The following is a 19,291-nucleotide window of genomic DNA, read 5'->3' as shown; positions in this document are numbered from 1 at the left end:
GGGAGCTATCTGTTCAGCGCTTGGTACTACCAGTCCTTACTGCAACCATTCGTGTTGGTGTCTGCAGTTACAGGAGAGGAAATTCCTGTCCAGCAAATAAAATGACTCTCTAGGAGGCAGCAAAGGTCATCCTCAAACCCAAGTTTGCTAGTCTTAAACTCTTTTCTCTCCAGTGGAATCCTTGCTGATTGCTCTTCCCATTGCATCCCATTCCTGCAATGATCAGAGGAGTTTTCTCCTCCTCCCCAGCTAGAGAGAGGAACTTTGCTCCTTACCACATAGAAAGACTTAGGATGAAGATTAAAAAAAAATACATTCAGTTTTGGATGTGAGCTATTTGTGTTGCCTTGACAAGCAAAGGACACAGTTCTTCTGCCAGTTGACACAGGTGTGTGCCGGCCCCACCTGCCTACTCTTTTTCCATCACTGTAGGCTCCAGGCAAGGGAAGTGAAGTACCAACTTACAGAACATGATAGAAAGAGGATCTAGTGGTACAAGTCTTTGCACCCAGACCTAATTAATTTGTGTTTGCCTTATGCAATAAATGTTTTCCTTGTTTTTAATTCCAGTTAAGTTTTTTTTTTTTTTTTTTTTTTGCGGTACGCGGGCCTCTCACTGCTGTGGCCTCTCCCATTGCGGAGCACAGGCTCCGGACGCGCAGACTCAACGGCCGTGGCTCACGGGCTGTGGGATCTTCCCGGATCGGGGCACGAACCCGTGTCCCCTGCGTCGGCAGGTGGACTCAACCACTGCACCACCAGGGAAGCCCCCAATTAAGTTTTAGAGCTTAGTGTAAAATGAATGAGAAGGAAATGTAGATGAATATTTATCCAACTTCGAAGGAGAAAGACTTAGCCCAAAGGTAGTGGAAGAAAGCAGCAGTGAGTTTAACTCATTAAAAAATTTTAAATTATGCAAACAATATCATGAAGAAAGTGAAAAGATGAGTCGGAAGAAATATCTGCAAATCATGTATCTGACAAAGGACTTGTATACTGAGTATACAAAGCACTCTTACAACTCAATAATAAAACAGCAAACAACCCAATTACAAAACAGGTAAAGGATTTGAATAGACATTTCTCCAAAGAGGATATATAGATGGCCAGTAGGTACACAAAGATGTGCTCAACCTCATTAGTTATCAAAACCACAGTGAGACTATGTCACACGCACTAGGATGGCTAGAATTAAAAAGTCAGATCATAAAATGTGTTGGCAAGAATGTGGAGAAGTTAGAGCCTTGGTGTATTGCTGGTGGGACTGTAAAATGGTACAGCCGCTTTGGAAAACAGTCTGGCAGTTCCTCAAAAAGGTAAACGTAGAGTTACCATATGACTCAGCACTTTTATTCCTAGGTATATATCCATGAGAAATGAAAAAAATATATTCACACAGAAACTTGTGTACAGGACTTCCCTGGTGGCGCAGTGGTTAAGAATCCGCCTGCCAACGCAGGGGACACGGGTTCAAGCCCTGGTCTGGGAAGATCTCACACGCCACGGAGCAACTAAGCCCATGTGCCACAACTACTGAGCCTGCGCTCTAGAGCCCGTGCGCCACAACTACTGAGCCTGTGTTCTAGAGCCGGCATGCCCCAACTGCTGAGCCTACATGCCACATCTACTGAAGCCTGCGTGTCTAGAGCCCATGCTCTGCAACAAGAGAAGCCACCGCAGTCAGTCCGCACACTGCAATGAAGAGTAGCCCCTGCTCACCGCAACTAGAGGAAACCTGCACGCAGAAACGAAGACCCAACGCAGACAAAAATAAAAATTAATTAATTAATTAATTAAAAAAAGAGTACCCAGGAAATTTCCAATGCATTTGTAATTAAAAAAAAAAAACTTGGATGCAAATGTTCCTGTCAGCATTATTTATAGTAGCCAAAGTATAAAACTAACCCAATAAAATATGGTGTATCCATGCAATGGAATGTTTTTTGGCTATAAAAAAATGAAATACAGATACAGGCTGCAACATGGATGAACCTTGAAAACATGCGAGGTAAAAGAAGCCTGCTATAAGAGACCACATAGCATGTCCGGATGGACAAGTCTCTGGAGGCAAAAAGTAGATTCGTCATTGCATAGGACTGTGAGGGAGGTAGAGACAGATGAAGAGTGACTGCTAGGGTTTCCTTTACTGGGGAGGAAAATGATATTGTGGTGATGGTTGCACAGCTCTGTGGATATACTAAAAAACACGGAACGTATACTTCAAATGGACGAATTGTATGGTACATGAGTTACAGCTCAACAAAGCTGTTCGAAGAATTTATAAACTTTCGCCTGTGAAAAATGACGAAAGACATCACAAGCTAGGAAAGTATTTGCCACCAAAAAAGGTTAATGTCCTCATATGTAAGTAGCTTATGTAGACAATAATAAAAAAAGTTAAGATTTTAACTTAAAAATGAGTTAAATCTTATTTTTTTAGTTAAGTAAAGGACCAAAATGGCCTTTAAAACCAAACATAATAAAAAGATTAATTAACGTGACAGGGAAGGGGGTGGGTGGGATGCTGATTCACTTTGCTGTACAGTAGAAAGTAATGCAACATTGTAAAGCAACTATACTCCAATAAAAATTTAAAAAAATTTTTTTGAAAAGATATATCCTAATTTCTGTTAAAAAAAAATTTAACATCACAGTGGGTAGCATTTTTTCACCTTAAATTTGGAAAGTTTTTAAGTGCTAAGACTCAGTGCTGGTTAGGACAGACAGACAATCTACTTATTGTTAGCCCATCTTTTCTGGAATGCAATATGGCAGAATATATCAAGAGCTTCAAAACAGTTTGCCCTGGGACTTCCCTGGCAGTCCAGTGGTTAGGACTCCAAGCTTCCACTGTAGGGGCCCTGGGTTCAATTCCTGGTCGGGGAACTAAGATCCTGCAAGTCATGCAGGAGGCCAGAAAACAAAACAAAACAGTTTGTCCCCTTTGATTCAAGGATTTCCCTTCACCGAGGAACTAATTATATTTTTAGGAAATAGTTAAAAGTTTGAATGATGCTACGCAAAAATCTTTATGCAGATAGGTGGCATGAGCTTACTTATAGTGGAGTTTGGCTAAATGAATTATATTAATTGACATATAATGAAAGATTTGGTGATTCTTTATTTTTGGCTGCGTTGGGTCTTCGTTGTGGCGTGCAGGCTTCTCATTGCATTGGCTTCTCTTGCTACGGAGCTCGGGCTGTAGGCATGCGGGCTTCAGTAGTTGTGGCTCACGGGCTCTAGAGTGCAGGCTCAGTAGTTGTAGCACATGGGCTTAGTTGCCCCGCAGCATGTGGGATCTTCCCGGACCAGGGCTCGAACCCGTGTCCCCTGCATTAGCAGGTGGATTCTTAACCACTCCGCCACCAGGGAAGTCCCTGGTAGTTCTTAATTACAGAATCTTTCCAAAGAATTTTTAGTGACCTGAAGACACTTAAATGCTCAATGAAAATGACAAAGGCAATGCTAGAAATGGCAAATGATCCCAGTTACAGTTTTTAAAAATGTATCCATAGAAAGAAGTCTGTTAGCGGTTTTCTCTACATTGTGAGATTTGGATTTCATTATCTTTTTTTTCTAATTTACAAAAAAAAAAAGTTTAAAAGCAAACTTGGCATGAACGTAATTTTGGTAAAAGTAGTTAGGTGTCCTAGGGGAGCCTGCTTTCAACCAAACATAAAATACTGCAATGAAACCTTTAGTAAAGCAGGTTATAGTTCTCAGAGGTTTGCATATTTATGTTTAACTTTTCTCAATTCACTATTCCTACATACTGGGATTATTCCCTTTCTTGAACTCTGTGGGTTTGGGGTTAGGTCTGGTCCATATCTCACCACACCCCCACCATTCTGGGCTTGGCCACCTGAATTAAATCACTAACCACTCTGAGCCTGTTTCCTCTTCTGAAAAACGCATATAGTGATGCCCATCTCAGAGGGTTCAAGTGAGACTAAATGCTGCTTATGACGCGTTTGGCGTGTAAGTTGGTACTTCTTTGTATAAAGTCGGCCAGTGTGTTTGGTTAGCGCAAGATTTGCACTAAATCTGGGTTTTAAAGATGTTACCACTCACTGCTCTTCGTTCAGCAAATATTCATTGAGCACTTGTTGAGCTGGGCTAAGTGCTGAGCTGCAGTGGGGAGCAAGGCAGACACCGAGTCTGCCCTCTGGAGCCGTCTGCACGTCTGAAGACACAGACATTAAACCATCCCTTTGTAAGTGCCGAAGAGGAAATGTCCTAGAAGTTGGGTAACCTTGTCTCACCTGGTATTTTTTTATCTCCCTAGGAAATTAAGTGTTAAGTCCATTACAAACCCTCGGTACCTAGATAGCCTGGGGAACCCGTCGGTGAACGGCCTGTACGATCTAGCTCTGGGCCCCGCAGACTCCAAAGAGGTGTGCTCCACCTGCGTGCAGGACTTCAACAACTGCTCCGGGCACCTGGGCCACATCGAGCTCCCGCTCACTGTGTACAACCCTCTCCTCTTTGAGGTACGTTCTGGCCTGGGCTACCCTGGCCGCGTGGGTCTCAGGGTGCGGGTGAGATGTGTGAGTGCCACCCCTCTGCCTGGGGCAGGTGTCTCAGGAGGTCAGCTCCTGACACTTTGAGTGAAAGTGCTCTTTACTTGGCAATTTAAAACCTTGAGGAGCGAAATTCAGTACATTCAGCTTGGCCTCGAGCCCTACCTAAAGGAACTTCAGTTTGATTCCCATTGAGAAGAGCCACAGCTGGATTCTGTTTACACAGAGGGGAAAGTGTTCAGATCCGTTCCTAGACCTTTTGTTCTAAGGGCTTTATGTCTTTCAGAAATGTGGGTGGGGCTTCCCTGGCAATAGAGGACTTTGGAATTCTCCAGGCCTCCCTGAGCCCTTCAGGTGGATTTGTTGGCTCTTGCTTAGTGGCAGGAAGAGCAGAGCTCCAGAAGGCCCAGCACTGAGCTGAGAATGAAGTTACCGTTCAGTCCTACTTTGAACACTTTGGGCTTCTTACGTCAGTTAACCCAGCCTCCAGGATTTGTACATGGACATGATTTTTGTCTGTTAATCGTATTAGGGGAAGAGAATTGTCTTAGTTAAATACTAAACATTTGAAACATTATTTTAAATGAAACTTTTTTTTTTTTTTTTTTTTTTTTTTTTTTTTTTTTTGGCGGTACGCGGGCCTCTCACTATTGTGGCCTCTCCCGTTGAGGAGCACAGACTCAGCAGCCATGGCTTACGGGCCTAGCCACTCTGTGGCATGTGGGACCTTCCCGGACCGGGGCACGAACCCGTGTCCCCTGCATCGGCAGGCGGACTCTCAACCACTGCGCCACCAGGGAAGCCCTAAATGAAACATTCTAATTAAACGTTTTCAATAGTTAGGACTTCCCCGGTGGTCCAGTGGGTAAGACTCCACATTCCCAATGCAGGGGGCCCCGGTTTGAACCCTGGTCGAGGAACTAGATCACACATGCTGTAACTAAACATGAAGCAGTGAAGATCCCACCTGCCACTAAGACCTGGTGTAGCCTAAATAAATAAATATTTTTTAAAAAGTTTTCAGTATTTAAGTGAGTACTAAATTTAGTATTTAAATAAAATAAAGGTAGTTCCCAACCTCAGACCCAAAGTAAACTTCTAGTGTTAATGGATTAAAATGAAGCCGTAAGAGAACACATAGAGGAATATTTATCGAGTTCTTATGGTGAAAAAGGGCTTTCCAGGTACATAGGGTGAAGTAGAATTCTTAAAGGAGTAAACTGACAACATAGAAACAAAAATCGTAAGTATTTAACGTTGAAAATCACTTTGACTGCTATGTCACGTTCTAATATCCTGTCTCTCTTATTCCCTCTCTTCAGAAACTCTACCTGCTGCTCCGGGGTTCCTGTTTAAACTGTCACATGCTGACTTGCCCCCGGGCTGTGATTCACCTGCTGCTCTGCCAGCTGAGAGTTCTGGAAGTCGGGGCCCTACAAGCAGTGTACGAGTTGGAGAGAATTCAGTACAGGGTAAGTGGGTAGTGGCTGTCGTGGCAATCAGACAAGCCAGAGTGGGGGGTACAAGAGCTATTTGTGTGTGGCCCCTAAGAACAGCAGAATGCTTGAGCTTTAAGGCTTGTGACTGGGTACAAATAGCTAGGTGTGGAAACATGAAGCCATAAGAATAATTAAAGGACTTCCCTGGTGGCAGAGTGGTTAAGAATCTGCCTGCCAATGCAGGAGACATGGGTTCGAGCCTTGGTCCGGGAAGATCCCACATGCCGCGGAGCAACTAAGCCCGTGTGCCACAACTACTGAGTCTGCGCTCTAGAGCCCATGTGCCACCAATACTGAAGCCCTCATGCCCAGAGCCTGTGCTCTGCAACAAGAGAAGCCACCGCAATGAGAAGCCCACACACGGCAGTGAAGAGTAGCCCCCACTGGCCGCAACTAGAGAAAGCCTGCACGCAGCAGTGAAGACCCAACACAGCCATAAATAAATAAGTTTTTTAAAGAAGATTGTCCTAGTCTCCAGGAACTCCCTCTCTTTATCCTCCTTGTGTGCTTATTTCTGACAGTTTGTCATTGTACTTAGCAAATTCTTTGTAGGAATAATTTGAGGTCTGGGATGCTGGCTGCCTTCCTCCAGAGAGCGTTCTTACTGCTTTTGCCATATGCTTGGTGGCCTGGGACAATCGTCGTCCATGTTCAAGGCTGGACTGCACTGCAGGCTATGGAGGCCAGGTGGTTCTGTTCCATGGCTGGTCTAGTTCCCAAGGACATAGCCCTTAGGGTCCCCAGCCTCCTGTGTTTGTGGGGTGCGATATGGCAGGAAGATATCCTGTTAGATTCCTGTCCTTGCACTAACTCTAAGCTTTCATTTCTCTCTGCTTGATCATTTAAGACCTTCAAAATGAAAAGTTCAAAATTTTTGGATTGTAGAATGTTTCCAAGGCCAGGCTAACATGTTGTGCAGCTCCAGGGAGCATCACCAGTCTGTCAGCATCTTCCCCGGAGGGACACAACTACCCTGAGGGTTGCCCCAGAGCTGTGCACTGCGGCATCCTCGCCTCAGAGCAGCCACGGCCCCTGTGCTCTTTGACCTGGATTCCCATTTTCCCTTCCGTTTGGCCTTTGTTATCCCTCACTGTCCTGTCAGTTCTTCCGAGCTTTACATTTTTTAAAATATTTTATCCTGTCTTGGTTCTTTTCGGTTTGGTCTGAATAATCTAGCTGACCACTACTGGAAGCAGAATAGTCTAAATTTTTATTTTATTTTTTTAACAGCAGTGTGGCCAAACTTCTGAAAATGCACCACAGCAGCCATGAGGTTTCTTTCTCTCCCCTCAAACGAAACTCTCCCGTCCTTGGAGAGGCTGCCCCCGCTGCTGCTTATCATACACTTGCTTTACTTTGATCATACAGTTTTTTTCTTTGTTTTCCAGTTTCTGGAAGAAAATGCTGATCCTACTGCCTTCGAAATTCAGGAAGAGTTAGAACGATATACAACCAAAATCCTACAGAACAACCTCCTGGGAGCCCACGGCGCACGTGTGAGTTATGCTATCTCTCTGTTTCCCAAACACTCGGTTTTTAGCATAATTATCCCAGTTGCTTCCGCACTGCACTGTCTTTTGCGTATCCTTTAGCTTCCCAAAGTTTGAATCCGAGCTCTGCCTCTCGTGAGGCCTCTGACCTTGTAAGTTACATAACCATCCCTGAGCCACTGGGTCCTCATCTTTGATGCCTGCCTGCAGGAGAAGGTTAGGTGGAATTAGTGGCTTGGGTACAGCATCCAGTGAGGCTTATGCTCTGGCTTGCGGTCTCACCTGGAGAATAAGGCCCATACACTGTGCTGCTTTCTCCTTCCAACACTGCTAAATGACTGCTGCCTCCCTGTCCCCCCGTCACACCTGTGTAAGTGTTAATTTGTTCAGGGAATGAGTTGTCTAGGTAATCAACCTGCAGGGCTCATCTTGAGATCTGATTCACCTCATGCCCAAGTTTCACACCAGAGATTCTGATTTAATTGGTCTAGGGTAGGGCCCCAGGGGAGGGTACAAAAGCCCCCTGGGTGGGTCTCATTTGCAGCCAGTTCAGAACCACTAGTGTAGCTTAACTGTGGATGTGCCTTCCCTCGGAACTTTGAGGTCCATTCAGGGGAGGCAGCAGCTGCATCCAGAGGGGTTTCTTTTTTTCTTTTTAACATTTATGTATTTATTTGGCTGTGCCAGGTCTTAGTTGAGGCATGCGGGATCATCGTAGTGGCATGTGGGATCTTTAGTTGTGGCATGCAGGATCTTTAGTTGCGGCATGCAGAGTCTTAGTTGTGGCATGCAAACTCGTAGTCGCGGCGTGTGGGATCTAGATCCCTGGCCAGGAATCAAACCCAGGCCCCCCGCATTGGGAGCGCGGAACCTTAGCCACTGGACCACCAGGGAAGTCCCCAGAGAGGTTTGTTTTATTTATTTATTTTTAATTTATTTATTTTTTACTTTTGGCTGTGTTGGGTCTTTGTCGCTGCACGTGGGCCCCCTCCAGTTGCGGCGAGTGAGGGCCACTCTTCGTTGCGGTGCGTGGGCTTCTCATTGCAGTGGCTTCTCCTGCTGCGGAGCACGGGCTCCAGGCACGCAGGCTCTAGAGCACAGGCTCAGCAGTTGTGGCGCACGGGCTTAGTTGCTCCGCAGCATGTGGGATCCTCCCGGACCAGGGCTCAAACCTGTGTCCCCTGCACTGGCAGGCAGATTCCCAACCACTGTGTCACCAGGGAAGTCCAGATTTGTTTTGAATTAAAGTAGCATTTATTGATCCTTGCTGTATTCCAAGCCCCCCTCCCCACGCATTCATGATGTCTTTATCTTAGTAACAGCTTGGTAAGGTGGTTATTATTCTCATTCCCATATTATGAATGAGGAAACTTAAGGAAAGAAGTCGCTCAGTGATTGGTAGCGTTTGGCTATATTAGGGTTCTGTGGGAAATTTTAAGAAAGGGGTGGCTTCCTCTGGTTTTTCAAAAAAAGGTGAAAACCACAAAATGAATACCTACTGGATTGTCATCAGAATGGCACTCTGAGTTTCCTTGCTTTTTTTTAATAGGTAAAAAATGTCTGTGAGAGCAGAAGCAAACTTATTGCTTTCTTCTGGAAGGCACATATGACTGCTAAGCGATGTCCCCACTGCAAGTGAGTACCTTCCCCTCTATAGTTTTTTTAAATTTTATTAAAGTATAGTTGATTTACAATGTTGTATAAACTGCTGTATAGCAAAGTGATTCAGTTATATATATTCTTTTCCATATTTTTTCCATTATGGTTTATCACAGGTTATTGAATATAGTTCCCTGTGCTGTTTACCCCTCCTATACATAATAGTTTGCATCTGCTAATCCCAAACTTCCCATCCTTCCCTCCCCCGCCTGCCATTCCCCTTGGCAACCACAAGCCTGTTCTCTATATCTGTGAATCTGCTTCTGTTTCACAGATATGTTCATTTGTGTCGTATTTTAGATTTCACATTGTTTGGTTTTTTTTCTCTCCTCAAAACTGTCCTCATGTCTAGAACCGGGCGGTCAGTTGTCCGAAAGGAGCACAACAGCAAACTGACAATCACGTATCCGGCCATGGTGCACAGGAAAGCTGACCAGAAGGACACTGAGCCCCAGGGTAAGCAGGCCGGGCCCCAGGAGGCCCTCGGCATGTCTTTCACGTGTGACCATCAGACGTGTCCCGAGCCTTGGGGATCCCTGGTCCTCCACACCACGTGTTTCTCAGCTGCGCGTTTGTGGTGGACCAGCAGATGGTAGGTGTCCAGGCTCTAGGGCCAGTGGGCATCCTGGCGAGCTCCCAGCCCCGGCCTCTCGTGCAGAACTGACGGCGGGGCTGCAGGGCGAGGCAGCTGCTCACAGGCTGAATGACGCGCCTCTTGCCACAGGTGGTTGGTTTTCTGAAAGATTTTTGAGAAAGAAGTTAAGAAATTTACCTGGCAAATATTTCACACCATTTTGTTGTCAAACAAGTGTGGATTTATTTTGAAGTAAAATGTAGGTGAATTTTAAAGAAAAGCTGTGAGCAGCCAAAGAATGTTAGCGCCTCCTACAGGCTGCTTCTGACAGTCCTGTCAGATCCCTGGAGTAGCTCTGCTCTGCCCTTGTGGGTACCTGGGAAGAAACTTGAGAGACTTGGTACTCCTGCTTTTTCATTTTTGTAGTCGTAAGTTTGTTTAAAGATGCTGTTTGTTTTTTCTTTTGAAGTGAAGGTTAAATAAGGTGTTCCATTTGAAGTACTGAGACCAGTGCCTGCTATGTCTTACGTGCTCTGTAAATATTGACCATTTGTTTTTCGTTATACAGTCAATGTGCCAGGGCGGGAAAAGCATCACCTGTGATGGACACCTCACTCTGCTTCTTATTCTGAGGGGCTTAGAGAAGGTCGCTTCTTGGACCTTGGGTTTCCAACTCTATGTAGTGGCAGCGACAGAACTTCTTGCCCAGAGTTGAGGAAATTTCCTGTGCGAAAGTCTGTAGCACATTGTTTCTAAACCTTATTCCAGAGTTCAAGAACACAGAATAGGCAAGGAAGTAAGTTCTCTTCCTGGAGTTGCATAATCTGTCTTTTGTATTGAGGACTATGGCAAGGCCTGGAGTAAGTAACTGCCTTACCCTTTTGGGCCGCTGTAACAAAAGTACCATAAACCAAGTGGTGTTTATAAACAACAGACATGTATTTCTCACAGTTCTGCAGGCTGGGAAGTCCAGGGTTGTGGTGCTGGCACATTCGGTGTCTGGTGAGGGCCCACTTCCTCAATGGCAGCCAGCTACTCCCTGTAACCTCACATGGTGGAAAGAGGCAAGGGAGCTGTGTTGGGGTCTTTTCATAAGGGCACCAGTCCCAGTCACGAGAGTTCCACCTTCATGACCTAATCACCTCCCAAAGGTCCGACCTCCTAACACACCACCATTTGCGGGGTTAGGATTTCAACACATGAAACTTGAGGGAATACAAACATTGAGACCATAGCAATAGCAAATGTGTTTATTATTACTTTTTTTTTTTTTTTTTTTTTTTTTTTTTTTTTGCGGTACGCGGGCCTCTCACTGTTGTGGCCTGTCCCGTTGCGAAGCACAGGCTCCGGACGCGCAGGCCCAGCGGCCATGGCTCACGGGCCCAGATGCTCCGCAGCATGTGGGATCTTCCCAGACCGGGGCACGAACCCGTGTCCCCTGCATCAGCAGGCGGACTCTCAACCACTGTGCCACCAGGGAAGCCCTATTATTACTTTTTAAATAAACCTTCTACTTTAGACTAATTTTAGACATATAGAAGGGTTGCAGACATGGTACAGAGAGTCACTGTGTACTCTTTACTCAGTTTGCCCTAACGTAACATCTTAGATGACCATGGTGCATTTGTCAAAACTAAGAAATTAACATTGGTACACTATTAACTGAACTACAGACTTTATTTGAATTTCACCAGTTTATCCAGTAATGCCCTTTTTATGTTCCAGGATCCAATCCAGTATACCACAATGCATTTAGAAAGCCTGTTTAATGGTTAACCGTAAACAACCACGAGGGTGGATTTTTCTACACTATATATAGCCCTTAAAATAATTTTTTTTTTTTTTTCTCTTTTTTTTTTCTGGTACGCGGGCCTCTCACTGTTGTGGCCTCTCCCGCTGCGTGCTCCGTACGCGCAGGCTCACGGGCCCAGCCGCTCCGCGGCATGTGGGATCCTCCCGGACCAGGGCATGAACCCGTGTCCCCTACTTCGGCAGGCGGACTCTCAACCACTGCGCCACCAGGGAAGCCCCCTTAAAATAATTTTTAAGGTTGGAAGCTGCTGCTCTAGCCCTTAGGGCACCTTAGAAAATGTTCATAGATTGAGAACAAAGATGGTCAGAAATCTAGAGGATACCTGTTTCTTTGGGGCAAATATCTAAAAGTTAGGTAGCCTTTGTCAAATCCATTCTTTGACGTAATCTTCACTGCAGCTATGAGAATATGATGGTGCCACCCAAAATTCTGTGCATTAGAAACAAGTCAGCCATAGTCTTCGATAGTTTTTGGATTGGGTTTTTAGTATTTAGCAGACATTTACCTGTTGGGCACTCAGCCTCGTGCCCAGGGCCTGGCCTCTGGCCGAGTCCAGTGCCGAAGTGGAGACCTGACCTTGTGGCCTCTGCTCTTGGGGGAGGCTGTGGGTGATGCAGGTCAGTAACTCCAGGGGGAGGTGATGTGGAGGCAGGTGAGCATTGGGACAAGGGTCTGGCCACGTTCCTGGTATCGAAGGGGGCCAAGCAGCGAGGCCTGTGCCTCATTGATCCCCACGCACTGGTGATCCCATGAGGGGCGCCATAAGCTTGTGAAATTCACGTTCACTCCAGAGTGTTCCTCAAGCCCCAAGATGATAGCATTTTCAAATGAGAATTCTTAAAGCCGGGTACTCCACCCACTGTGATCTTGTCTTCCCCAAGTTATTTGGCTTCCCGACATTTGTTTTTGACATGGCGGCTCTTAGAGCTAAACGAAACACACATTAGGGCCGTTCTGAGGTACCATCGAGGCAGATTTCATTTTTTGCAGGCTGCAAAAGTGTCCCGTTAGGAAGGGTGCGGTCCATGTGAGGAGGTGGCATCCCACAGGTCTCTTCTGACTCCAACCCAGTGAGTGAACAACCCCAGTCTGCTTTAGTCTGTGCCTAAACTGGTGGGGTCACTTCCTGCGCTGGCAGCTCTGGGTTAGGAGCTGGAGAGCACTGCCAGATGCAGCTCATCTTCCTCAGCTCATCAAGCCAGTTTAGTAAGAGCGGGGTTCTTTCCAGAAGTGCCCGCAAGGGCTTCCCTGGTGGCGCAGTGGTTGAGAGTCCGCCTGCCGATGCAGGGGATGCGGGTTCGTGCCCCAGTCTGGGAAGATCCCACGTGCTGCGGAGCGGCTGGGCCCGTGAGCCATGGCCGCTGAGCCTGCGCGTCCGGAGCCTGTGCTCCACAACGGAAGAGGCCACGACAGTGAGAGGCCCGCGTACAGCAAAAAAATAAAATAAAAAAATAAACATTCATAATCTTTAAAAAAAAAAAAAAGTGCCTGCAAAATGGTTCTTTAGGTTAGTGGGGTCTTTTCTCTCCACTGAACGCACATAGCTTTCTATCTCTGTGGTTTATTCCTGAAGGTCAGAGCCTCTCTTCATTGCATTCCCCACATTTCCTTCAGTTGCATTAATTGGTTGAGATGTTTTGCTTTTATAGGAATCAAAATTTTAGACGTGTAAACTCTTGACCTAGCAATTCCACTTTAATGATTTTATCCTAAGAATTAGGCATGCCCACAGTATTAAGTCGTTTAAAATTGGAAATAACTTCAGTGCCTGTTAATAGAGAGTAATTAAATTACGGTACATCTGTTTATTGTTCTCCAAGTTACAGATTTCTCTAAAAACTTTCAGTGACGTGTCTTCTGCAGTTGGTAAAGAAACCAAGTAGAGAATTGGAGGTGGAATGAAGCTGGATTTTACAAACGTGGAAAAAAGCAGAAGAGTAGGGTTTTTTAAATATAGATTATCTTACGATATTTCGAGCATGTGTATTCAAGCCAATGAAAATTTAGTATCTGCTGGGTCCTAGATACTGTTAGGTGTTAGGAACACAGACGAGTCACAGTTCCTGCCCTGATAAGTACATAAAAAAAGAATACTGAGCAATTAAAAAAATTTTTTTTGGCCGCCCTGTGCAGGTTGTGGGATCTTAGTTCCCTGACCAGGGATCAAACCTGGGCCTTCAGCAGTGAGGGTGCGGAGTCCTAACCACTGGACCTCCAGAGAATTCCCAAGCAATATTTAATTTCAGTGAATGTATTCCAAAAGAAGTTGATAGTTTTGAACCTAGACTGTCACATTACTTACTTATCTTTGTTAATCATCTCAGTGCTTGGGGCCACACCTCCTGAATGGCAGCCCCAAGTGTGATTTTTCTGTCTTACTCTGGGTATAGCTGATAAACATTATCCCAGAGTGATCTTGCTTAATCTGAGAGACCAAAATGAAACTACTTCTTACGCACCAGCAAGGTATTTGTAAGAAGAAATTGAATATACGTTTACCCATAAAAATATTCATCCTCATTTATCCATAATTCTGCTGTGAAGCTTTCTGGTAAAAGCCATGTGCATAAAGCTATTTATCACAGTGTAATTTATAGTAGTAAAAAGATCGGGATCAACTCAGATATCCAACTATCACAGTGTGGTTCAGTCACTCGGGAAACATCCTCTCCGAGGGATATCATGCAGCCATTAAAGATGATGGTGATTGGCCTGACTAGTGCCCTGGGCCAGAGCTTCACCTTCATGACAATTGTGTATTTTGGTCCCCTGACCTGCTCCATGATCACCACAACTCGAAAGTTCTTCACCATTTTGGCCTCTGTTATCCTCTTCACCAACCCCATCAGCCCCATGCAGTGGGTGGTCACTGTGCTTGTGTTCTTGGGTCTTGGTCTCAATGCCAAGTTTGGGAAAGGAGCCAAGAAGACATCCCAGTAGGAAGAGAGAGACTACCTCCACTCCAAGAATATTTAAGTTATTTTCTGGAACAGTGACATCTCTTGGGAAAATAGACAAAATAGAGATAAAGGACTAGGTTTCAGTCTGGGTTAAAAAAAAAAAAATGATGGTTAGACTATAGGGCAAAAGCTATAGGGCAACATGCAGAAATGCTCACAAGATGACACTAAATGAACAAAGTAGTACAAAATAAATCCACACCTGAGATTATAATGATCTAAAACTGTATAAACCAAAGGACCAGAAAAGAATATATAAAGGTGGTAATCGTGTTAACATGATGAAATCGTGGGTGATTTTTTTTCCCCCTTTGGCTCTACTTTTTTAGATTTCATACACTAGTTATATGGTTTTCATTACTTTAGGAATTAGATTAAAGGGGAAAAAATTCAGAGCAGAGAGTATGCTGTCCTAGAGATTGGTTTTTGTGGTTAGATTGCAGGCTTGGCAGGGTGGGGAAGAGAATTGATAAATCCCATTAAGGAGGGAGTGCCTGTAATTAACTTACTGTGCTCTGATTCTCCTCTTCGGCTCCAGGAATTGAGGAAGCTCAGATGGGAAAACGAGGATACTTGACACCCACCAGCGCTCAAGAACATCTCACGGCTCTTTGGAAGAATGAAGGTGCTGTACCAGCCTAAAGAAATAGCCCTTTGCTTTCCTGGACTCATTTACCCTGCCTTTTTATTTTCATGCTTTCACAATTGTGATTCTTATACATCTCTCCTGAAATCGAACAGTAGATTTGGGGCAGGCTTCAGGGTACATTGTTGTTGATGCCTTACAGTGTGGGGAAGGCATGAACTCGACAGTTACTGTAACTGAGCCTGGTCATTAAATGACAGCTGCAGGTGGGCATCGCCTAATACAGTTTGACATATGTCTCGAAGGTTCAGTGTAACTCACTTTATTTTAAATGCCCATAAATAAAAGTTGTTGTTTTTTTTTTAAGATTTCTATGGGAATTCCTTCTGTGAATCAAAAAATGAACTCTGTTTTTATTACATTAGGATTCTCATACATTTTAATTCCCTACAAATAGGAAAGTCTTCCATTAGTCTTTGAATTTATAAGAAAAGCCCACATATCACCCACCCTCTGAGAGTGTGTTCTGGAACACTGAATGTGACTGCTGTGTAATGACAAGCACTTAAAAATGAAAATCTTGCTAAGGGGATAAGTGATGTCAGGAAAAACTAGCACTCAAGTTAGTATGAGTGTTGTTGGCCCTGACATGTTCTATTCATTCTCTCTGTAGCTTTCTTTTGGGTCACCAGACACTTGGAACACAGCTTTGATCCATAGACGATCTTGGTAGCATCTATGTGGAGGGTTTTTTATTTTGTTTCCTTTTGTTGTTATTATTTTTTTAATTGGGGTATAGTTGCTTTACAATGTTGTGTTAGTTTCTGCTGTACAATGAATTGAAACAGCTATATGTGTACATATATCCCCTCCCTCTTGGACCTACCCCCCCCATCCCACCCATCTTAAGAAGACTATTTTTTGATTTGATTTTTGTTTGTTTATTTCAAATACATTTTCTTATAAATACCAAAGTAATAAGTGTGTTGTGTGCACGCGTGCGCGTGAGTCTAATGATCCAGGAACGTAACCAGAAGCACGTGAAAGTTTTTGTTTCCCATCCTTGTCCATCGCAGCCCCTGGGCTAAGCACTGTCATCCCTGTAGCACCCGTCTTTAAACCCATCATCTCCCCTGTGTGTAGGCTCACAGCACCCAGAGACTGTTTTTTTTGCTCATTAGTTTTTATAAAGACAAATGTGATCTTACTCTACATATTGTCCTACATTCTGGGATTTTTTTTTTTCCACTCAGTAAAATTTCCGTGGTCATCCTTCCATGCTCTTACATATAGATTTAAATGATCCTTTTGGTTTATTTCAAACACAGGATTCTTTCTGAATTACCTTTTTCTGGGACTGGAAGATGTTGGCATGGAGTCCAGATTCAATCCCAGTATGTTCTTTCTGGATTTCTTGGTGGTGCCACCCTCAAGGTAATGCCCTTTCATTGGCTTTATTTCACTTGACAAAGGCTTCTGGAACAATTGAATAATGACCTCTGGGAGAGGATGATGGAAGGGTCACGGGCACTGAGAAGTCGCACATCTGTTCCACTCCCAGGTGGCAGGTGGTAGGAACATTTTCCTTTCCATTCTTCCTGAGTGCAGGAAGAATGTGGGTTTCTTTCTGAGTGTGGTGGTGAAGTAGGGGTGGGTGAGAGGCTGAGGAACACGCCCTTCATGCTGAGCACCACTGATGCTATGCGTCCTCCTACAGGTATCGCCCTGTCAGCCGCCTCGGGGACCAGATGTTCACCAACGGCCAGACGGTGAACCTGCAGGCTGTCATGAAGGATGTGGTTCTGATCCGAAAGCTTCTGGCCTTGATGGCCCAAGAACAGGAGCTGCCAAGAGAGGTGGCAGCACCCGCCACAGATGAGGTCAGGGCCGCCTTGGAGCTGATGTCGTAGCTCTGACTCCCTACGCTCTGGGTCCTGGGAGATGCCTGTTCGCAGTTCTGTACAGCTGTGTGTGAGCCATGGGCTTGGAGGACCCAGGCGAGGTCTGGGGGAAAGCATGGGTCTGAGCGTGGCCCCAGCGATCACGCCTGGGGTGACCTTGGTTGAGTTGCTTTAACTTCTTGGTCTTGTCTCCACTATAAAATGCATGTGGTCTGGGGTGGGATTTTATATGTGGTGTGTTCTGGGCCACCTGCTCTCCCTGGCAGCTCTAGAAAGACCAGTCTGCTGCCCTCAGCTCTAAGAATGTCCCTCCTGGGTTATGGTACAGAGCCCATGCCACCCAGCTCCGGTTTTGGCTCAGGAAGGTCTCCAGCATTGGGGTCAGCAAGGCAGTATTGTCATTTGTAGGAATTTCCCAGAATAGGACTGTCAGATTTGGGGCCTCAGCTTCCTCTCCAGTAAACGGTGGAGCTGAATTCCTGTTTCAGCAGGCATTTTCCCGAGCCCCTTCAGTGGGCCAGGGTCCTCGGTGGGTATAAAGATGAATCAGGCGCTCAGGAAGTTTGCTGAGATCACTGACATCCTTCCCATCTCTAAGATGCTCTCTGGATGCAAATGGGAAGGACCATCTCAGCCTTGAGTAGATAGTCAGGGCTTCAGGCTCCCTTCCCCTGCTGGGACAGGCCTGTCGCCAGGTGGCGCCACTGTCTGTCCCGGACGCCCATGCCTCTGCGTTACTCGGCCCTTCTGCTTGGGATTTCTTTGGTTTTGCTTAAGTTTTTCTGATCTGCTGGGGCAAATGTGCTTTTAAAAATCCTCAGTATTAGAGAAAGGTGCCATCTGCAGGTCCTAGTTCAGTTTCAGAGGGAAGGCCTTAGGATAGCCGGCTCCAGTGACCAGGGCTAAGGATTTTGCGTTGACATCCCTTGAAACTAGGGCAGCCTTTTGTCCGAGAGAAAAAGCTAAATCTCTGCAGAAATGAACAGTGTCCTCTCTGATTCCTGAGGTCCTTTTGCTACCTGAAGTCCCAGTGCCCTCCTGCCATCTGATTAACAGGGTGTGTTGTTTCTTCCCACACTTGCACCCAACATCCCATTCCCATGGAGGCCCTCTCACGCATCGTGAATGCCTTGTGTGGGTGGGCTAGCGCCGCTCCAGGCACCGAGAATATACAAGGTGAGACAGGGTCTCACTCATTTCACAAGCAGTCACATGGCCCTGAGTCAGGTGACGCCATAAGAAGTGAGTTAGTCTGACAGGGCCTCTGTCATCATGTAGGTGACCATCTCTCCCTGTGAGGCTCCTTCTGCCAGAACAGAAAATAGACCTGTCCTCTCTGTAACTGAGAAGACCCTGCTATTCCTCAGGATTGAGGACAAGCCCACTTTATCACTAATGGGTTCCAAGACATCCTCATTTACTGGGTCTTCCCCCACCCTCCGCTTTCCCTCCTCTCAGTGCTGGCAGCTTTCTTCTCTCATCTGACCCACCCTGGAGCAAAGGACCATGTGTCTCTCTCCTGTGCCCGTACCCAGCCCCTTGAGACCAGACAGTGTCAGTAGGTGGTGCTCTAGGGCAGCTTACTGCCTTAAGGCCTGTCACCTGGGCAGGTGTGGGAGAAGAGGAAGAGGCAGAGCCAGGGACAGAAATATTGAAAGGATTGGTTAAATATTTCACTGAGGCCTGGAGATCAGCCAGTAACTTGACATAGCCTTTATCTTAATTGATGGCACAGGAAATCATAAGGCAAGCATTTTTCCTTTTAAGAAATTACTTCACCTGCATTTTTATGAGTGCTTTGGATTAAGTTTTTCAAAACCATAAATAAAGCTGAAACTCCATATGAGAATCAGTTATCCCGCAGGATAACAGAGCTACATAAGAAGAGTATTAATATGGGAAGAATTTCTAGCGTTGCCTTAAGAATTAGATACCAGGGGACTTCAGCTGCTGCTACCAGATACATCCATTACCTTCTTGGCTTGCACACTTTGAGGGAATAAGCTACCATGTTGGAGAAGCCCATGCAGCAAATAATTGAAGGTGGCTTCTGGCCAACAGTCAACTAGAAACTGAGGCCCTTGGTCCAGTAGTCCTCAAGGAACTGAATCCTGCCAACAGCCGTGTCCGCTTAGAAGTGGGTCCTCCCCCAGTTGAACCTTCAGATGAGACCCTAGCCCTGGCTGACTCCTTTATTGTGGCCTGGGGGAGACTCTGAAGCAGATGAGACCCTAGCCCTGGCTGACTCCTTTATTGTGGCCTGGGGGAGACTCTGAAGCAGAGAACCCA

General features: G+C 45.6%; 1 protein-coding gene across 1 annotated transcript in view; it reads left to right on the top strand.

The window, feature by feature from the left end:
• Window positions 1-19,291, top strand: part of POLR1A (RNA polymerase I subunit A) — a 75,738-nt gene that overhangs the window by 2,600 nt on the left and 53,847 nt on the right. The window contains 8 exon segments of the mRNA XM_032653025.1: window positions 4,286-4,490; window positions 5,843-5,992; window positions 7,408-7,515; window positions 9,059-9,144; window positions 9,521-9,624; window positions 15,054-15,140; window positions 16,430-16,535; window positions 16,819-16,981. Of these exon segments, the coding sequence (XP_032508916.1) occupies window positions 4,286-4,490; window positions 5,843-5,992; window positions 7,408-7,515; window positions 9,059-9,144; window positions 9,521-9,624; window positions 15,054-15,140; window positions 16,430-16,535; window positions 16,819-16,981 (1,009 nt within the window).

Source organism: Phocoena sinus, chromosome 13 (genome assembly GCF_008692025.1).
Source record: "Phocoena sinus isolate mPhoSin1 chromosome 13, mPhoSin1.pri, whole genome shotgun sequence".
Classification (NCBI taxonomy): Eukaryota; Metazoa; Chordata; class Mammalia; order Artiodactyla; family Phocoenidae; genus Phocoena; species Phocoena sinus.
The sequence above is the reverse complement of the archived record's forward strand: the minus strand, read 5'-3'. Positions and strand labels throughout refer to the sequence as shown.